General features: G+C 35.5%; 1 protein-coding gene across 3 annotated transcripts in view; it reads left to right on the forward strand.

Moving 5' to 3' along the window:
• The first annotated feature begins 282 nt into the window (after nt 1-282).
• PAPOLG (poly(A) polymerase gamma) overlaps nt 283-21,896 on the forward strand; it is a 29,704-nt gene continuing 8,090 nt past the window's right edge. For 2 of the 3 annotated variants that reach the window (XM_063077920.1, XM_063077921.1), the window contains exons 1-14: nt 283-492; nt 3,398-3,559; nt 5,231-5,297; nt 8,330-8,411; nt 8,652-8,761; nt 9,787-9,840; nt 11,911-12,022; nt 14,374-14,463; nt 16,867-17,005; nt 17,640-17,712; nt 18,845-18,965; nt 19,322-19,406; nt 19,794-19,847; nt 21,542-21,661. In XM_063077920.1, the coding sequence (XP_062933990.1) occupies nt 476-492; nt 3,398-3,559; nt 5,231-5,297; nt 8,330-8,411; nt 8,652-8,761; nt 9,787-9,840; nt 11,911-12,022; nt 14,374-14,463; nt 16,867-17,005; nt 17,640-17,712; nt 18,845-18,965; nt 19,322-19,406; nt 19,794-19,847; nt 21,542-21,661 (1,286 nt within the window). In that variant the 5' untranslated portion in view covers nt 283-475. The remainder of the gene's footprint in view (nt 493-3,397; nt 3,560-5,230; nt 5,298-8,329; nt 8,412-8,651; nt 8,762-9,786; nt 9,841-11,910; nt 12,023-14,373; nt 14,464-16,866; nt 17,006-17,639; nt 17,713-18,844; nt 18,966-19,321; nt 19,407-19,793; nt 19,848-21,541; nt 21,662-21,896) is intronic. The other variant, XM_063077922.1, reaches the window with a different exon arrangement.

The raw sequence follows: 21,896 nt of genomic DNA on the forward strand, positions 1-21,896 counted from the left end.
CATGATATATGCTCTCATTCAAGAAACAGGAAAACATTTCCGAATTACCTTCCAAGCGGTTTGCCTGGACTGACAGTCCCACGAACAAAGGAGGAGACCAAATCCTCCTTCGGACAGGCATTTGCAGTGAAAGCTCGCACCCCTGCGGGCGGGGCCCCGGGAGCCTCCCGTGACCCAAAGACGGAGGGGGCGTGACCGAGGGCGGGTCCAGGCCTCCAGGGGCGGGGCTGCAGCAGGCGAGAGGCAGGCTGGGAAGCAGCGCCATATTGGCGTCGGCCGTGCTGTATTGTCATAAATAGAGCCGGTTCTGTGGGGTTTTTGCTACTCGGTTGAATGCCTCGGCCGTAGTAACTCAGAAAGTGAGAGAGTAAGCGAGCTACAAGCGACCGGAGGAAAGTGGACGGGGAAGAAGGGAACAGCAGGAACAGGACTCCAGAGCGAAAGACACTCGCTGGAGAGGGAGACGCAGGAAGCGATGAAAGAGATGTCTGCGTAAGTGGTAGGGGGCGGCGGTTGGGGGCGAGGCGGAGACGGGTGAGTAGAGTGGTCAGTCCTGGGCCCCGTGTAGGTCTCGGCCCCTCGCGTCCTGTCTGCAGGTCGCTCGGGTGGTCTCCTTCCCGGCTCCCGGCCGGGAAGCCAGGGCACCTTCCCTACACCCGTCGGCTCACCTGGTCATCCCTTCACGGACTCGGAGACTCCAGGAGTCCCCGTCTTCCCCCGGCTGTCCCACCTCCGAGGACGACCGTAGACAAGGATGCGGAGGGAGAGAGGCGCTTGTGTCGGTGACGAGAAATTGCCGGTCACTCTCCTTCCCCCAGCACTGTCTGAGCCCATCTGCTTCTGTCTGCATTGGCGCAAATACCATCCCCCTTCTCCCTTCCCGACCGGCTGTCTCCGGGTCTTCAGGAGTGAATGACCTATCCCAGCCCATGGGTTTCTCTTTAAATAAAAAAGCTGTTTTTTCCGCCGCCGCCCCACCCCGGCCTCTCCACCTACCCACAGTATCTACTGGTCTGTACCTCCTGTACACACTTGATAAGTCAGAAACAATTTCCGTGCTTGGTAAGATTTTGTTGTAGCATCTTACGTTTTGTTTTATTAGGAAATAATTTAAACATACAGAATAATGCAGGGAATAACAGAAGCATCATTTGTGTAGCCACCACACATTTCTTTCTAAGCATAACATTCTGTGTATATATGTCTTTACTTAAAAGCATTCCAAATACATCTGAAGGACTTTCCTCCCTCCTTCTCTGGTCCCATTCATCTCCCTTCCCAGAATTCCCCACAACCCAGAATTTTTATTTATCGTTGCTGCATTTTTTTAAATGCTATTACTACATGTACATGTGTCCATAATAATTGGCATTGTTTTACTTGTTTTTAAACTTTATATGACTAGTATTATACTTGTCATTCTGCGGCTTGCTTCTTTAGAGAAACATTTGATCTTTGAGTTTTGTCTGTGTTAATATTTTCAGTTCTAGTTAGTTCATATTAACTACTGTATTGTATTTTATTGTAGGGGTACACCCTACTTTAGACTTTTTCTTGTTAGTGACTGTTTTAGGTTGTTTCTAAGTTTTTAATGTTACAGTGTGACAGTGAACATTCTTTTACATGTCTCTTTGTGCACTTTTACTACAATTTCTCTGGGGTGTTTGCCTGTAAGTGAAATTGATGGGTTGAAAGGAAGGACTGTGGGATTCTGTTGTTTACTTTTTTTCTCTTCTGTCTAGATGGGAAGGTTCAGAACCAGAGATTTGGAATTTTAGGGCCAATAGGGACCTAGATAGCCAAATTTTTCAGCATACAGATAAGAATGTGAGACCTGGAATCAAAGTTAGTGTCGGAACTGAAGTAGTTATGGAGGGGGGAATGAAGTGGTGGAAAGAGGTTTTGGAGTTCAGATTTTGGCTCTTCCTCTCTCTCTCTGAACCTGATACTTATCTGTAAAATGGCACTTCTTCAATACCTACCTCTCAGGGTTATTGTTGAGATTAATCAAATGACCATATATAAAGACTCAGTCTTTCCCAGTCATTTACCATACACATAACATATCAACAAACACAAACAATACCAAAACAGCTCTCTAGTTCTCTTAGATATAAAAAGCCAAATCTTTAAAAAAAAAAAAATTACAGCTTGAAATAACCAATTGACCTTTTGTTTGTTCTACTGCAAAACAAATACCAGAGAGAAATTAAAGTGACTGGTATTGATGTTTCCCTTTTGTTTCTTTGAGTCATTTCGGAAGGTATATAGACTATTTGATCTTCCATTTGATCCCGCACCCCCATGAAATCTTTAAGAACATGCATTACTGTGTGGATTTAGTAGTGATAGTCAAGTTTTGACAGTTAACATCCAAAAACAGTTGAACAATCAGCATTATATTTTTTGTGTTATTTTTTACAGAGCTAATTTATTCAGTTTAAAAGACTGCTTTTTATTTGGAGGTTATTTTTTTTTATTGGTATTAATGGCCTTTCATGAAAACATGGTGCAGATAGATGGTAGGGTTAGTTAGTGTGTATGTATGTTTTTACTTTACTTTTGTAGCAAAATAAAAAGTTTTACCAACTCCCGTTGGTCCCAAAATTTATTTTGGAATTATTGGTCTTTGTAAACCTAAAATTCCAGAAATTCTGTTGTACTTTATTCAAGACTATAGTTTCCTATGGCTAGGGTCTTTGGAGAGTGGCTTGTTTTGTATCCTATAAATAGTTGCCATGTAGTATAAAAGAATTTGATAATTATTCAACGTGAAAATGGCATAGGTACCAGGCTAAAATGAAGAGAACAATTAACTAGGTTCACAAAATGTTAGAGGACTATAAACTGATTCAAGCAAAGGGTGTTAATTTAGGCTTCCCAAGGACAAATCTAGTTGTAATTTCTTTGTAAAAGCTAGATTATTTCACAAGGACCTTCTAATGGGGTGTTTTTGTTTCTTTCCTGGGGGGAAAAAACCATTGTTTTTACTAAGAGCTCTCTTTCAAGTGGTTGACTGCTTTTCAAAGATTCTAGAATCTAGATGGTACTTCACTTAAGTCTGCAGGGTGTAGTGGAGGTGGCCCTGGCACAGATCCCATTCAGGCTTTTTGCATTTGAGTTGAGTGGTGTTGGTACAGTTGTCCTGATGCCAATGCATGCTGCTCTTGGCTTGAAAAGACATCCTAACCATGAAAGCTGGAGGCAGTCTGAATAGTCCTTCATAAATATAAACACAAAATACCCATTTTATCTTTTTAAAAGAAGCGCCTGCTCAACTGTTATTGCTAAGTAGACTTTTAAGGTGGCTAACTAACATGAGTGGATTGAGAGATTCAGTGTATCACTATGATATGATACTTTAAATTTTTTCTGCTGTTTCATTTTTCTTGAACAGAAACACCGTGCTGGACAGCCAGCGTCAACAGAAGCATTATGGAATTACCTCTCCAATTAGTTTGGCATGTCCTAAAGAAATTGATCATATTTATACACAGAAATTAATTGATGCCATGAAACCATTTGGAGTGTTTGAAGACGAGGAAGAATTGAACCACAGGTATGTCACTGAAAACTAAAATATTTTACAGTATATTATTTAATCCTTAATTCTATAAACATATATTGAGTACCTAGTTTGTCCTTGCTTAGGGGGTACAGAAATGACAAAAAGAAGAAAAATCTTGGCCCTCCTGGATCTTGCCAGAGTTAGAGGAAGAGACTAACAATTAAGCAAATACATAAAGTTAATACAGTGTAATACATGATAAGTGCTGCTGAGAGAAGTAAAGCTGGGGGTAAAGATTTTCAGGAAAGGCCTCATTGAGAAAGTGACATTTAATTTTAAGGTGAGGGAGGGAGCCATGTGGATATTTCAGGGAAGAGATTCTAGGCAGAAGGTCTGAAGTGGGAATGTATCTGGTATATTAAGGAGTACATGGCAAGATATTCTGGGTATCTGAAGCAGAGTGAGGAAACAGGGAAATATGGGCTTAAAGAAAGTAAGGTGGGAAGGAGCTTGGAGGGCAAGGGCCCTTAGGACCTTGTAAGGAATTGTAGAAGTTTTTGTTTACTCTGAGTGAAATGGGAAGCTATTATAGTTTTAAGTCAACAATTGACATGATCTGACTCATTTTTTAATGCAGTCACTTTTGCTGCTGTATTGAGAATAGTCTGGAAAGGAGTACAAGGGCAGAAGCAGAGAGACTAGTTATAAGGCCATTATAATAACCCCAGGAGGAAATGATGGTAGCTGGAACCCAGAGGTTGGCAGGGGAGGTGACAAGAAGTAGTAAAATTCTGAATATATTTGAGGTAGGGTTGTTAGAGTTTAATGACTGGAATTGTGTGTGTGTGAGAGAGAGAGAGAGAGGGGTGTCAAAGATGATGCCAAGGTTTTTTGTCTCAGCACCTTGAAGGATGGAGTTCCATTTCCATTATCTGGAGAACACCAAGAGAGAAGCAAGATTATACACATCAGATGTTCAGTTTTTCATGTTATTTTTGAGAAGCCTAAACCCTAATTTTATTTTATTTTATTTTTTTAAATGTGGATTTATTTATTCCATTGGTTGCAAGTTTGTTTTAATACAGGTTAAGTATCCCTTATCTGAAACACTTGGGACCAGAAGTGTTTCAGATTTTGGAATATTTGCATTATACATATTAGTTCAGCATCCCTAATTCAAGACTCCAAAATCCCATGCATTTCCTTTGAGCATCATGTCAGGACTCAGAAAGTTTTGGATTTTGGATTTTTGGGTTAGGGATACTCAACCTGTAATACCAAACTTTTATTAAGTAATATTGTTTCACAAAACTTAGCCATTAACTAATTCACCCATTTTAATTATTCAAATGCCTATGACTGGCAATGAGAATGCATTGAATTGACTTAATTCCATAGTAAGGCCAGGAAAGATGACAGTTCATTTGGCCTGTGCAGCCTCATTGAAGGTAATTTTATGATTTTTATTAGGCTTTTTGAATTTTGAAAATAGCTCAAAGACCAAAATGTTGTCATCACATTTTTTATCTCTTTGGCACTCTTTAGTCACTTAGAATGCCAAAGAGGTGTGACATGTATCAACAGATGTGATAGCATTAGCATGTGTTTAATATGCTTTAACCTAACACCAACACAAACTTGCTGCCTGTATGTTTATTACTCTGATACTGTTTGGTTTTTGTTTTTTTAGTTTTAATCTAAAGCATGTTGTTTTTATTATAGGCTGGTTGTTCTTGGTAAATTGAACAATTTAGTAAAAGAATGGATTTCTGATGTCAGTGAGAGTAAGGTAAGTCTCTAAACTACATAGAATTCTTAGTTTCTTTATATCCTGGTGATTTGTCCTAGCAATAAGGTGTAGGAGTTAAAACCTGGCTCCTGATATACTAGGAAATGAATTGGCCTAGACAGTTGAAATTCTGAACAGATGAGGATTTACCCCAGCGGTAGCCAATATATAACTGCAGGTCTACACAAATGTCTTGTTTGACCCATATGTAATGGACCAAAATTTAAATATCAGGAGATTTTACTTTAAGAGCCAGATTTCAGACTTCTTATGAAATATCAGATCTGGCAACACTGGGCTTGCCTTTGTGCACAGCAGGAAGAGGCTTGAATGGGATTGGGCTCCTGCCCTCCTATGCGTCATGGCCCCCTCCACTCCCTGTTCCCTCTGATCCTGAGATTGCTATTTACCAGTTTCTGTGTTTCTCATGTAGGATTCCCTTATTTGCATTCCTGCTTGGCCCTTGAGATGTAGGAGTTTGCAAACCCTAATTTATAACTATACAACTTTTTTCCCTTCCTGAATCTTTAACTATTTTTCCTCTGAATTTGATTACATCTTTCCTGCTTTTTTAGAATATTTTGAATATAATTGAATTTTCATTATTGTCTCAGAATCATGACTATGAATATTATTTTACTGGCTGTACCAGAATGAGGTAGGGCACGTTCGACTGGGTGATGCTGTTTGCCCCCTCACTAGGGGTCTCAAACTGTTGTCTTTTAAGTTTTTTGTTTGTTTTGTTACAGTTTTCCTCTCTCTCCGTTAACAGCAGTCAGTTGAAAGTTAATGTCTCACTGTTGTCTTTCTGTAAAGTCCCATTCTTGCCCGTTAATCTATCTACATGGGTTCAGAAATTAGGTAAACACCTTTTTGAATTATTTTACAACTTTTATTATTTCTCTCTGTACCTATGATAAATATGTAGAATTGGCTCTTTTAAACAGTGGACTCAGAATGAGGTTATGAGTTTCCTAAAACTACAGTCATTGAGTTTAACATGGCCTTTATGTTACTTATTCTTTCTGTCAAAAGGCTGTCTGGCTTATTTCTGAGCTATCAGCAAGGTTATCAATAGTGTAGGTTGTTGGATAAATTGAATTCTCAGCAGGTGAAATGCTAGTAACCAGTGATCAAAAAATTAAGTCCGATTGTAACATCTTCCATTGAGTGGATAAGGTGATGGGTCATTTTCTTTGTCAATTATAATTCTGTTTTATTTATGCATGTTTTAATTTGGAAAATAACTGAAGGACTTGAGTTAGATCAAAGATCATTTGAATATTCTGCACCCAATTGGGATAGTTAAAATTTAAATAGTTTAGAACCCCAGCTCAAATCATCTTAGTTAAATATTGTGGATGTGGTAAAAATATTTTACTCTGTGTTTGAGTATATCACTTTCTCATAAATCATGCAAAGATGATACTTTTCAAAATAGAAAGGTGGACTAAAAGATATTTTCAGATCCTGGCTTCTCTATTGATTCATGTTAGTAATCAATATATTTTCTGAATCCCTTTTAGATATAAAATTATTTGTGTTACTCTTGAAACATTAATATCCATTAAACAGAGGAAGTAACAAATATAATATCCTGTTATTCAGATACTTTCATTCAAGTTATTCAGCAGATATTATTCTTTGGAACTTGTTTTGGCCATTATGGGGAAGTACAGAGAACTAATAGACACAGTTCTTTCTTTTAAGAAATTTGAATATGGTTTAAGAGAATGAGACATAACCAAAAAAAGTCAATAAATGTAGTATGAAAGAATTTAAAGATTAATGGTATAGGAGCACAGAGGAGAAAGAGCTTGTTATGGGGTGGTGATAATCAGGGAAGGCTTCATGCAAGCGATGGAACTTGAAGTGAACTTTGAAAAATGGAAGGCACTAAGATACCCAGAGAGGTTGGGTAGGTGTTCAAGGCAGGGACAATAGCAAATGCAGTGAAAAGGAGATCAGATTATGTAACATTTTGGCAGTTGGAGCTTCAGAAAGGAAGATCAAGAGGCAGTGCAAGAAAGATCCATTGGAGCATATTGTGGAGATTTTCAGTACCAAACCCAAGGATCCTTACCTCAGTAGTCAGAGAGGAATGCATTGGCAAGTTTTGATCAGAAGAGCTATATAATAGAGTAATTGAAGGACATCAGCCAATGAATTTTGTACAACACAGTATAAGAAAAGGAAGACTAAGGGCAAGGAGGTAGCTTAGGATAACAAAGAGTCTAGAATTAGGGGAGTAGTAGTTGAATGGAAAGGAGACAACAAATGTGAGGGATATTAACTAAGAATTGGTAAGTCAAGAAGAGTAATGATTATAAGTTTGGGCAATAAGGATAATGAAGAACAGAAATCAGAAGAGATACCTGGTTTTTATCATAGGAAAAAATTTTTGCATGTTTGAGGCATAGATAATGAAATGGATCAGGATGTCTGAGTGAAAATATCTGATGGGAAGTTGAGACGGGCTCTAGAGAGAGGTGAAAAGTAGCATTTTAATTATGGTACAATCAAAGATAGTTGTTAGAGTAGCTCTCATAAGGAGATCATGTCAAGACTGACCTCACTTTCTTGCAGAAAGATTGCATAGCTAGAATCAAGAAATTAAACAAACCTGTCACAAAAACTAAAGGGGAGATGGGATTGGCCAAGAGTATCATGCTGCAGAGAGCTGAAAGCACATTAGTTTGGTAGTTTAGAGTTCCTTGGTGACTATTGAGAGTGATGAAGCCAAAGACAAGCAGTTGGAGGGGACAAGTAGGGTCAAGTGATAATGTTTTTCTTAAGATAGAGATGTGTACATGTGTGGTGGGCAGGAATTTGTTTTGTTTTCCTTCTCGGAACACCCTTGTTACTTCAAGTTGCAACTGAAAGAGCCCTGAAGTTCTTTTACAAATCTCATCTTAGCAAGGTTGACAAATGTACTGTATATCATTTGCCCAAAAAAAGCCAGTAAGCATTTAGCTGATTTTTATGCTAAATAATCTGAACAATTGAATGCCTTTTGCTTAATTTTGTTTTAGAATCTCCCACCTTCTGTTGTGGCTACTGTTGGTGGTAAAATTTTCACATTTGGATCCTACAGGCTTGGAGTACACACCAAAGGTAACTTCTTTTTTATGTTCTAGTGATAAAAATTTTCAATAACAAATTCTTATTTGTTGTTCATAATTAGAAAATACAGAGGAACAAAATTCCCATTATCTCACTACTCAGAGCTAATCATTATTAACATTTTCTTGTACTCATCTTGCATGCTTTCTTCTGTACATATGTTGGTGTATACTTTAACAAAAATATAATACATAATATACTCTTCTTGAAAAGAAATACTTTGATTTGCAGGAGCTGACATTGATGCACTTTGTGTAGCTCCAAGACACGTGGAAAGGTCTGATTTTTTTCAGTCTTTTTTTGAGAAATTGAAACATCAAGATGGCATTAGAAACTTAAGAGTAAGTATCCTCTGGCATTTAATATTTTGAACTTAGTAACAAACACCCATAAAAGCTAGGGCTTCTGATTATTGAAATACCTCTTAAGAAGCTGCTATATCTTATTAAAATAATGCATAATGATTAAGAACGTGGATTTTAGAGTTATATGGACCTGGGTTTGCATCTAGAATCTACCACATATTAGCTCTTAGACCTTGGTCAAGCTGCCTATTTTCTCTGAGGCTTAGTTTCCTCATCTGTAAAATAGAGATGTGTTGATAACTTTTTTATAAGGTTTTTCTAAGGATTGGTGAGATAATTTACATAAACCATTTACTGTAATATCTGATAAATGGTTGATGCATATCAAATGGTGGGTGCTGTTGTGTATAAAGTTCAGTTAGTAACTCTTTCTATGTGTATATCTAGCCATTCGTTCACCAAATAAAATTTTAGCACTAATAATTTGTTGGATACTGGTTGTAGTCCTACAAACGAAATAGTGAACAAGACATTGTTGGGGAAGGGGTTAGGTAAACTGAATAAACAAAGTGTAGTTTTAATGCAGTCTGAAGTGCTAGGATAAGGTAAAAAGATCAGGGATAATGGAAGGCTCAGAAAAACATCATTTCTATGAAATTAACCCAAACTTTATTGACCGTATTATTGGTTTTTTGACTGATTGGTCATGAGCTCTTATTATTTTAATTTCTAACACCACTGCTTTTTCTAAATAATTAGTTTTCAATTTAGACTCAAGAAATAGTAAGTACCCAGGTGATATCAGTTCTGCCTTCCACTTTCTGACAAATATTTTTAGGAGGATAATAAGTTGCATAACTCCTGTCATAGACATTTTGTGTATTTAAATAACACAGGTCACAAAGTAGAAGTACTTATCTAGAATGTAAGACCAAGAACATTTTCACTTTTCTATTGAGTTAAAATATAAATTGTGAGTAAAGATACTCACATTATTGGCAGTTAGGAAGGGTAGAGAAAGAATTATACATATATGTTATAATTGCTTTCCTCTTTTGTAGGCTGTTGAAGATGCTTTTGTACCTGTTATAAAATTTGAATTTGATGGTATCGAAGTAAGTGTTTAATATTTTCCTGTCTTTTCAGTTGAGCTATTTAACCCTTAAGTTTGCCTTGTTTTGTTTTTAAATCAGGTTCAGCAGTTGCATTTTTTTTTTTTTTTTTTTTAAAGATGACCGGTAAGGGGATCTTAACCCTTGGGTTGGTGTTGTCAGCACCACGCTCAGCCATTGTGCAAACCGGCCATCCTTATGTAGGATCCGAACCCGTGGCCTTGTTATCAGCACTGCACTCTCCCGAGTGAGCCACAGGCCGGCCCTAGCAGGTGCATATTATAAAGAATCAAATAGTCTTTAAACAGTCCCTCACATTCTGCTGTTCTGACTTCTCACAGTTGAAAATGAACCAACTTCCATTTCTACTCCATGATTTTTATATACACCCTTTTCATTCCCATAATCTCCAAAAATAATTATATTATTATCATTTTGGTTGGAGCAATATTCAATGTTTACATTATTATGATCTTATAAACTGGTCAAAGCAGAGCACCAAGTATACTAGATACCCATTCTTTACTGTGTGATATTTTGTTTTCTTGCAATTTAATAATCGTTTGGGGGTTTTTTTGCTTAGTTTTTATACTTATGACTAAGTCTAACCCAGTATCTTCTAGTTGTCTAAATTTCTTTTAAATAAGTTTAGATTTATCAGGTATTATGTCATAATCATCGTAAAAAATAATAATAATAATAATAACTCACTGGGTTTTTTCACCTTTTAAAATCTACGCTGATTGTTCTTCATGACTGGTATACAGCTGTCGTCCTGCCATCTTCCTTTACTATCATCGTAGGATTTCCTTTTGCTTCTCTCTAGCTTTTCTTTTATCTTTCTTGATTTACTCTCATTACAGTGGAGCTCATCCCCCTAGCTTCCTGAGAAAGAGCACATTATTTTGGTATCTCACTTGTTTAAAAATGTCTTCATTCTGTTCTTATACTAAGTTGATAATTTGTCAGATTAATAGCATTCTAGGTAGGAAATTATTTTTCTCAGAAATTTGAAGGCCTTGCTTCATTGTCTACTAGCTTTCCTGCTATGCTGAGAAGTGCGATGCCATTTTGATTCCACATGCTTTGTGTATGACTGGTTTTATCTCTTTGGAAGCTTATGTTTTTTGGTTTTTTTTGTCTTTGTAGTTGCAAAATTTATGATAATATATTTTGGTATGTGTCTTTTCAACCAATGTGCCAGGCACTAGGTTGTCCTCTTTCAATTTGGAAAACCTGTCCTTCAGTTCTGGGAAATTTTGTTGAATTCTATTGGATATCTTGCCTTTGTTTTCTCGTTTCTTTCTGGAATCCTAATATTTGTATGTCAGACCTTCAGGACTGTCTTCTTTTGGTTTTTTAATCTCTTCCCTCCATTTATTAACTACATCTTCATATTTTTGTTCTGCTTTTTGGGGTTTTCACATCTTCTAAACTTCCTATTGTTTCTCATTTCTGCTGTCGTATTTCTAATTTCTAAGAATACTTTTTTAGTCTCTAAATGTTCCTTTTTATTTATGTATTTATTTATTTATAGCCTCCTGTCTTTATTTCCTGGATTCATTTTTTTATCTGCTTTCTTAGGTCTTCTGGGTTTGTTACCACTTGTCCATCTTTCCAGCTTTCATAGCTTTTGCTGTTGTCCCTTTCAGTTCTCTTTGTCCTAATAGGTTATGCCTTTAAAATCAAAATAAAGCTAAACAAAAAAACAGACCAATATTTTTCTGGTAATATAGTGGGATTTCAGCTGGGAGTGAATGTAAGCATGTGTTGGATCTTCCATCTTTATCTAGAAATTCACTCATGAGGTTTTAGTAGGTTTTTTTTTTAATGCTTAGAGTATTTGCGAAAATTAAAATGCTTTCCTTAATTTGATGTTTTAATTACCTTATCAAAACTTTGCAGTGATTTTTCCATATGAGATTGCCTTTGTAGGCCTTTCGAAGTTTTGATAGAACTTCCCAAATTGATTAGAACATTTTACATTTTTGAGGTGGGATGGGGGGATGGACTAGAAGGAGAAAAGGTAATATTTTTCTCTTTTTTTTTTTTTTTTTTTGCATATTTCCAAAGATTGATCTAGTCTTTGCAAGACTGGCAATACAAACCATATCAGATAATTTAGATCTAAGAGATGACTCTCGCCTAAGAAGCCTTGATATAAGGTGTATTCGCAGCTTGAATGGTAAGTTCCTAAAAAGAAATAGATACCTGCTTGGAAACAATTAGACAAGTAGAAACCTTTTTACAGAACTATTAATAGACTTTTTTAGGGCTTGGACTAACTCAATTAAAAATTCTGTTGTAGTTTTCTTTATACAGATAACATGACCACATTTAAGCATCCTAAAAACACAGATTTATTTGAAAGGTTGTTTAAGTTTATAGTAGTGGTTCTCAAACTTACTGGCCTCAGGACCTCTTTACATGTACTCTTAAGATTTATCAAGGACCCCAAAAAGTTTTTGTTTATGTGAATTATATCTGTCAGTATTTACCATGTTAGTAATAAATAGGAGAAATTTCAAAAATATTTATTAGTTAATTTAGAAATAATAAACCCATTACAAGTTAATATAAATAAATTTTCATGTATGAAGAATGGCATTTTTTTTTTTTTTTTTTTTACATTTTTGCAAATCTCTTTAATGTCTGGCAGTAGAAGACAGCTAGATTCTCACATCTGCTTCTCCAATCTGTTGTAATATTTTGTTTTGGTTAACATACAAGAAGAAATTCTGGCTACTTAGAGATATGTACTTGGAAGAGAGAGGAGTGTTTTAATAGCCTTTTCAAATAATTTGGGATATTCTTCTTTGATACTCCACCAAAACTTGAGCAGTGACACTTTCTTTTTTCTTTTTAGTATCTCTATTGAGGTATAAATATCTATGATAAAATTCATCCTTTTCAGGTGTATGATTCAATGGTTTTTAGTATATTCACAGAGTTGTACACTGTAACCCAATTTTACAACATTTCATCACCCTCAAAAGATTGCTTATACCCATTTACAGTCATTCACCATTCCAACCCCAGCTAACCACTAATCTAACTTTCTATCTTTACAGATTTGCCTTTTCTAGACATTTCATATAAACGGAATTGTAATATGTGGTCTCTTGTGTCTGGCTTCTTTTACTTAGTGTAATGTTTGTAAGGTTCATCCATGTTTGTAGTTTGTTCCTTTTCTTATTGCTGCATAAAAGTGATAGTTTGTTAAAGATTAGTTAGAATACGGAATCTAAAACCCTATCAGTGAGCTTTTTTTGTACTCTTGTTACATTAAAATTCATTGGTCTGTCCTGTTCTTTGAATGGATCTTTTACCCATGCATGATTTTGTGCTTTCGTGCCTTGGTCATTTGGAAAATATTGGTTCACAAAGTTATTTGGATCTTCCAAATGTTAACACACATTTGGGGCTGGCCAATTAGCTCAGTTGGTGAGAGCACAGCCTTATAACTCCAAGATCTTGGGTTCAGCTCCCTGTACTGGCCAGCTACCCCCCAAAAAAACGAATAAATGTTAACACACATTTTATCATAAAATATTTTTTTTATTAAATTCATTAATGTCACCATCAATTTTATCAGAAAACTCTTTAAGTATTGGAAAGCTGTCAAGCTCATAGTAGCAGATACATGTTGTCCAAAGTATAATTTAACTTGAAAGCTTAAATTATATTATTAGCAACAAATTTTGCTATTTGCTTTCCTTGAAGTGAGGGGCTCAGTTTGTTCAGTTTTTAGGAAATATCTGAAGAATACCCAACTGCGAATTACCATAGTTTAACTGTCCATCATTCTTTCAGGTAAAACTGGTGTTCCTTGAAAAAAGAAGGTAGTTCATCTTACAACTCACATAATTGCACATGTTCTTTTCCTTTTTTTTTTTTTTTTTTTTTTTTTAACTGCAAGTGTGTGGCGGTGAAGATATATTGTCTGCTAGTAGTTTGTTGCCACTGCCCGGATTCACTACTAAAGTACCAGCAGTTTTATACACCATTGCTTTTGCACCATCAGTGTAAATGTTAACAGTGCAAAAGGCAAAGAAAGCCTTAGTATTAGAAAAATATGTTTGGCCTTACAGATTCCCAGGAGTACACAGACCACACTTTGAGAACCACTGGATTATAGTGTCTTTTGTTTAATGTAATCATTGCACTTTGCTATATTTACAGAATGTAACAATAAATCACAGTATTTGTGTGGATAAGGTTTGCATTAAAGCAATAGCAATTTTATAACCCTTGAGGTATTTGATTGACAAAGTCAAATGTTTAAGAAAACTAAAAATATACTCATTCCCATCTCTACTTTAATATTGGCTTGCAATACCCATGTATTTTTTTAAGTCTTCAAAAGCAAAGTGATTTCTCATATGTAGTGCTGAATTTCAAATATGTACAGAAAATAAACCCTGATGTTTTATTATCTTTCATATTTTTAGGTTTTGAGAGTCTGGAAGTTAGGAGGGCATTTAAATTAACTGAGTTTTGTTGCATAGTGAAAAATGAACACTTTGTCTTTTTCAGGATGTAGAGTTACTGATGAAATTTTACATTTAGTGCCAAATAAAGAAACTTTTAGACTCACCCTAAGAGCGGTCAAATTATGGGCAAAACGTAAGTATCTCAAGTCTTCTATGTTTGCATTATAAAATCCTAGTTTTCTGTGGCCAGTGATAGAAGCACATGTGAAAACTTTGAGCCTGTTGATAGTGTTGGGAGTTGAGGGCCAATAAACTTTAAAATAGTGGTTTTTCAGGTGCAGTGGTTATGATATTCTGATATGTGACTCGACCTCCTTCTCCCTTGGGTGAAAACTTAAAAAGCTCCTTGATTTTCCATCTTAGGTTTCAGCCTGGCAGTCAGAATAATTCAGAACTCGAAGACTGAAATCTTCGCTGGTCTTTGAGCTCCCTTTGGGCCGGACCATCTTACGCATCTTTGTATCCCCATCACCAGCGAAGAATCTGGTGTATAGTAGGTGTTCAGTACGTTTATTAAGTGAGGAGCCTACAGTGATCAGGGTTTTAACTTGGCTTGGATAGTGCAGGGCTAAAATGGCCTTAAGCAAGTAGAATTTGTCCCTGGGCTCAAATATCTTATAGTCATGATAAAGTAACTTGCAGTCAAGGATAACACGAATAATTTCTTTCCTTTCAGATTAAATACCATGTTTTGTTAATTCTTAAATGCATATTTTCCATATTTAACATAAGGTAAAGATCTTATAACACTTTTCTAATAAAGCCTGGAACTGCACTTAGTTTATGTACATAGAATATGGTTTGTAAAAGGCCTTTGCCTAATCCTGAGCTGGCACAGCACATTCTGTTTATTTGTTACTATATTTAAGTAGTGCTGCACTTCTGGCACCAGGTTTTACATAGTCTAAAACAACACTCTCCAATAAAACTTTCTGTGATTATGGAAATGCTTTATATCTGTGCTGTCAAATACCGTAACTGTGCGGCGGTTGAGCACTTTAAATGTGTACCTGAGGAACTGAATTTTAAAATTTTTATTTCATTTCAATAAATTTAGAGTGAAATAGTGCCTGAAAGAAGTGAAAACATATATTCACACAAAAACTTGCACACAGATGTTCATAGCACCATTATTCATAATAGCCAAAAAGCAGAAACAACCACATGTCTATAAACTGATGAATGGGTAAACAAAAGGTGGTATATCCATACTATGGAATATTATTTGGCAGTAAAAAGGAATGCAGTACTGGTACATGTTACAACATATGTGAACCTTGAAAACATTAAGTGAAAGAAGCCAGTCATAAAAGACCACATATTGTATGATTCCGTTTATATGAAATGTCTGTAATAGGCAAATCTGTAGAGACAGAAGGTAAATTGGTTGTCTAGGTCTGGGAGGATTGGGAGAACAGAGAAGGAGTGTGACTATTAAAGGTTTCTTTTTGTGGTGATGAAAATGTTCTAGAATTTGTTATGGTGATGGTTGCACAACTCTGAATATACTAAAAACCATTGAACTGTGTACTTTCAATGGTTGAACCTTTTTTTTTTTTTTAAAGATGACCAGTAAGGGGATCTTAACCCGTGGCCTTGGTGTTATCAGCACCACACTGTCCCGAGTGAGCCACGGGCCGGCCCCAATGGTTGAATCTTATGGTATGTGAATTATGTCTCAGTAAAGCTGTTGCAAAAAAAGATCAAATGGTCACATGTGGTTTGTGGTTACCATATTGGACACTTCAGGTCTAAAAAGACCTTAAGCAAGTAGAATTTGTTCTTGGGCTCAAGTATCTTATATAGTTAGGATGAAGTAGTTTGCAGTAAAGGATAACACGAACAATTTGTCTTTCCATATAAATTAAATGCCATGTTTTGTCAATTCTTAAATGCATATTTTTCACATTTAACATGTCTGAAATTTGTACCTTGTAGTTTTTTTGTCTTGTTCAATTAGTGGGACATAATGCCACATATATAATGGAGGGCATCTTAGGTTTGATGAAATATGGTAATAATTTTTTATAGATTGCTATAAGAAGCAGTCATATGAGAGTTGAGTAATATCAATGGTGTATTCTATTTTATGGAGAGATATCCAAATTCTGTGAAATACTGAAGTTAGCCCCCAACTTTACACTTGATTCAAAAAAAGCCATGAATAGGATCACTAATGAAATGTTCATTCTTCCCTACTTGTATACCCTCCAGATGTCTTTCCTCTTTCCTTTGATTTCTTTCTTGATTCTAAATGTTGAAAGATGGGGAATTTCAATGTAATGCCAGTACCACCCAGTTGAGCAGTTGGAACTGAGGTGTCTGTATGAGAGGGCAAAAAGAGAGGGTAGGAGGTAAGATAAGGAACTTAAGGTTTACTAATAGATTGTGGCCCTAGTGTGAAGGTCTGATTATTGATTTTCATGTTTCTATAGGGGAAAAGATTTAAGCAACAGTCTTAAGAATGAAGTTATCCTGTTGAATATCATGGATGGTAGGTCCTATCAATAATTTTTAAATATATTAATTTTCTTAGGACGTGGTATTTATTCCAACATGCTGGGATTCCTTGGTGGTGTCTCCTGGGCAATGCTAGTTGCAAGAACTTGCCAGTTATATCCAAATGCAGCTGCTTCTACTTTAGTTCATAAGTTCTTCTTAGTTTTCTCCAAGTGGTAAGTATTCATATGCATACTTTGATTATTTACTAACTTCTGTCTACATGTAAATTTATTTGGAAATTTAAGAGCTACACATAGACATTTTCTGTATTTTTTCCATTCCTTTTTATGTTAAAAGTTTAAAAACACATCAAATTTGAGACAGTGGTGGGACATCCAGATGGTGCTTTCTTCCAGGGATCTGTAAATGTGGGCCTTTAGCTTGGATAAGTGGTTACAATAGATTTGGCTGTGTGAATTACTAGCTATGTAGAGGTTGTTTAAGCTCTCCTTATCTGTAAAATGAAGATGATAATCACAATAACTGCATTGATTACAGTAAATATTAGCTGCTACGATTATTAAATTATCAGAATTAAATCTGTGAAAGCAAGTGAGAAGGAAAGGAGAGATTTAGATGTAAATTAGTTACAGCTAACGGGCAAAGTAATATTTGCCCTTTCAGAGAACCGAAATATAAGCAGCCTTTTCTTTGTATATACTTCCTTCACCCATTTTTTTTTTTTTTTAATCCTAAATACTCAGAACATTTACTGTATGAAGATTGGAACAAATCTAATGATTCTAACATTTCACAGAGTACCTGAAGTAAGATCCTATGTGAGTTAATTTGCCTTATTCATGTTAGGGAATGGCCAAATCCAGTGCTACTGAAGCAACCAGAAGAAAGCAATTTGAATTTGCCTGTCTGGGATCCTCGGGTATGTGATTTATTATCGCATTTCATTAAACCTTTTAGAAAAAGGATGTTTCTCTGAATTACGTTCTAAGATAATTATTCTTATTCCTGCTCATCTTCCTTCTGTGCAACTATAGTCCTTTCCCTCCCTGTGCTGTGTTTTTTGGTGCAGATGATTTGGATCTCTCATGCCCTATCCAAATGTTATGTCATTAAAAATTGCCCATCTAAGACTAGATGAGTAGGTGTGTCAACCACAGTGTCATAATGAGAAACTGTCTTGCAAGTAATGAGCTACTAATAATAGTTAAAATACTAAAGTTTATAAAAAATTTACTTTGCAGTGCAATTTAAAGCAGATTCATGGTTCTAAGGTAGCATAATTCTCATATACAGTGGTGCCCTCTTATCCACAGTTTAGCTTTATGTGCTTAACCTCAGTCCGAAAATATTAAATGGAAAATTCCAGAAATAAACAATCCATAAGTTTTAAATTGCATGCAGTTCTGAGTAGCGTGATGAAATCTCATACCATCCCGCTCTATCCTGCCTGGGATGTGAATCATTCCTTTGTCCAGTGTATCCGCGCTGTATACGCTACCCTCCCATTAGTCACTTAGTAGCTATCTTGGTTATCAGATCAAAGGAACATAGTATATGTAGGGTTCAATACTATTGGAGATTTCAGGTATCCACTGTAGGTCTTGGAATATATTCCCTGGAGATAAGGGGATACTACTGTACCTTGCATTTTAATTTGATTTTAGAATGAGTGCTCGTTCCTCTGGGTGACCAAGGGGAAGTTATCCACTGAACGGGTGCAGAAAAAGAATTGAGAACTATTGGACCAGATAATACTTTTCTAAGTATAATATTGTATTTCCTTGATCCTAAAAGACCATTGTTTATAAGATGTACTGTCAATTTAACAGCTTTTCTGAGGAAAAATAAACTTTTGCAGTTTCCTTTGACTTTGACTATCATACACATCTGACTTCAGAAATATATGTAGTTGGGGAGGGAAAGTGTACTTCTTAGAATTGAGGAAATGTAGTATTAAATTTATATTTCATATTCTTCAGACTTTTGGGGAAATGAAGTGAGGACAACTGAAATAGGAGAATAGATCAATTATTCTGCTTCTAATTTCACAGGTAAATCCATCAGATAGGTATCATCTCATGCCCATAATCACCCCTGCCTACCCACAACAGAATTCTACGTATAATGTGTCCACCTCAACTCGAACAGTAATGGTAGAAGAATTTAAACAAGGTAAACACATTGGCCCTATTGCCCTTTGCATATTACCACAAGTTTTTGGTTGACAGCAATTTTATTATCTGTTACAACTATGGATTGGCAGTTAGTTATATAAGACAAATTTCTAAAATTCTTTTAAATATGTGTATTTTTTCAGTAGTTAGTTTTCCAAAGTATATGGCGATATTACGGCCAAAAATGGAGCCAGCCCAGTCTGGCTCAATGTAATTTTTGTGTTCTGAGAAACAGTGTATTTATTTACATTTCGTTACTCAAGAATTTGGTGGGGTTAGAGATTTTGAGGGATAGAGTGATATAAGAGCTGGTCAATTGTCAAATCAGTCTTTTTTTCTTTTTTTTTAATCTAGGTCTCGCAGTCACAGATGAAATTCTTCAAGGAAAATCAGATTGGTCCAAACTACTTGAGCCACCAAATTTCTTTCAGAAGTATAGGTATTTGAAATTTTGTGTTTTGTGTGTTTGTGTGAGAGTGTTTTTTTGTTTTTTTTTTGTTGTTGTTGTTTTGTTTTTAAGAACATTAAAATTGCAGAGTTAATATATGATAGGTGACAGCCATTACATATATTTCTTAAACAAGGTAGAGAATAGGTTAGTATTCTACAAGTATGTAATCCAGAATTAGATTTTTTTTAAGTGAATTGTTTTTTAATTGCAGGGTCTAGAATTAATTTTGTGAAAATCAGAGCATATTTTAATTTTCATAAACCTATATTAGCACTTTTGTTACTTGGGAGGGAGAAAGAATAAGTAATGATGGAAAAGCACACCCTAACAAAGTTTCTGGCTTTTTTCCTGATTGTTGGTGAAAATTCTTCGTAGACATTATATAGTATTGACTGCCAGTGCATCAACAGAAGAAAACCATCTAGAGTGGTAAGACTTATATTTCAAGTTCTCTACCTATTGTGTGATGGTGATAACATATTTATATGGTGCTTTACCATTTATAAAATACTTTCTTGATTTTCAAAATTATTATATCTTACTGTTGACTGACGTACTATGGAGCATATCATTAAGAAATGCCATAAATTAATGTTTCAGAATGTGGAGTGACATGAGATATGGATATATTTACAGATCTTGCTTTTTGTTGCCAATCAGAGTCAGATTTAAGCAAAAATTTTAGGTAGTTTGGATGATTCTGATACTCAGCCTCTTACGGAATTTTCCATCCTTGGCATCATGTTTTCCGTCATCAAAACTTGAAGGAAAAGACATTTTATATTTCCTTTTAGTTTAAGAGATGGTGGCATGGAAGATTTCAGAATTTTAACCTGTCCACAGATATTTTCGGTCAAGGAGCAGTGTATTCTTTCTAGTGCATCTAAATTTATCACCTCTGCCTTCAGTACAAGTATATTCACATTCCTGGCTCCATCAAGTTGAAGCTGTTAGGCCACTGTAGATGTTGGTACTTTCCTCCAATATGACTTCTAGAAAAGCAGAATATAACAATAATGTCTTATTTTTGCTTGAAGGGTTTAATGCTTATTTCATTGGCAATTAAAAGGACCCTGAAAATAGTCCTTTCACGAAAACTTTAATTTGTTTAAATCAGGAGTCAGGAAACTACCGTCTGGGCCAAATTCAGTCTGCCACCTATTTTTTTATAAAGTCTTATTGGAACCCAGCCATGCTTGTTCATTTATATAAAGGTACTTCTAAAAGTCTGTGGAAAAAATTGAGTGGAAAGATAATATGTGTACCAGCCAGCCACCAAAAAAGAAAAAGATAATATGACTTTTTCCATGAGCTTTTTGAAGACCCCTTGTGTGTTGCCTGTGGCTGCTTCCATGCTTCACAGCAAAGTTGAATAGCTGCAACAAAGACTGTATGGCCCAAAAGCCTAAAATATTTATTATCTGTCCCTTTACGAAAAAAGTTTGCCAACCTCTCAGATAAGACTGGGATAACTCAGATTTTTGTGTATCTACTGTTGAAGCACACACAATTATAATGTGTATGCTTTTGCAAGTGTTTGTAAAAATGTTCTTATAGTTATTCTAATTCATAAAGTTATTAATAATATAGCTGATATTGGTCATTTTTTTAAGGAGGGAAAATGAAGTCACAGAAATCTGATGAAACTTTGTACATTTTGTTAGTATCTGATCCAAATTTAGTGAATTTTTTTAAATGCAAAGGCTAGTATTTTGTGAATATCAAAGCATGTTTATTTCATAAATTGTGTGCCATTATTACTTTTTTTGTTCACAATTTAAATATATTTTAGCCTTAGGGTTTAGGCATAAGATTTGAAAATGGAGGAAGAGTAGTGACCAGATTAACCAACAGTTTTTGTTCATGCTGAAGTGGGGTACATTAGATACAGCAATGCATTAAATAGATCAGTTCTTCTAAATAAAGGAGAATACAAAGAAACTCATTAAGTAACTTGTCATTTACCTGAATGGTATTTTAAACAGAGTCTCTTTAACATATTGGACTGAATTTTTTAAATGCATGTATAGAGCTTCATAGGTAATATGCTGTTTGATTTATCTGAGTGTAGCTTCCTAATTTAATATGTTCGTAAGAAAAATCTTGTTCACTGTTCATTTTAGGGTTGGATTAGTAGAATCTAAAATTCGTGTACTTGTTGGAAACTTGGAGCGGAATGAATTTATTACTCTTGCCCATGTGAATCCCCAGTCATTTCCAGGAAATAAGGAACATCATAAAGAGTATGTTAATTGTTTTTTTTTTTTTTTTTTAGTGTTATATTCCTTTTTGTGTGTGTGTGGCTGGCTGGTAATGGATCTGAATCCTTCACCTTCATGTTATGACAGTACACTCTAAACAAGTGAGCTAACCAGCAAGCCCTTATATTTCTTAAATTATGTTGTTTGGCATATGCATTGTTTCAGATCGGTTGTGAGATTATTGTTTAACAAGCATTGGGGATCAATACATTATATG

This window comes from Cynocephalus volans, chromosome 14, assembly GCF_027409185.1.
Source record: "Cynocephalus volans isolate mCynVol1 chromosome 14, mCynVol1.pri, whole genome shotgun sequence".
Classification (NCBI taxonomy): Eukaryota; Metazoa; Chordata; class Mammalia; order Dermoptera; family Cynocephalidae; genus Cynocephalus; species Cynocephalus volans.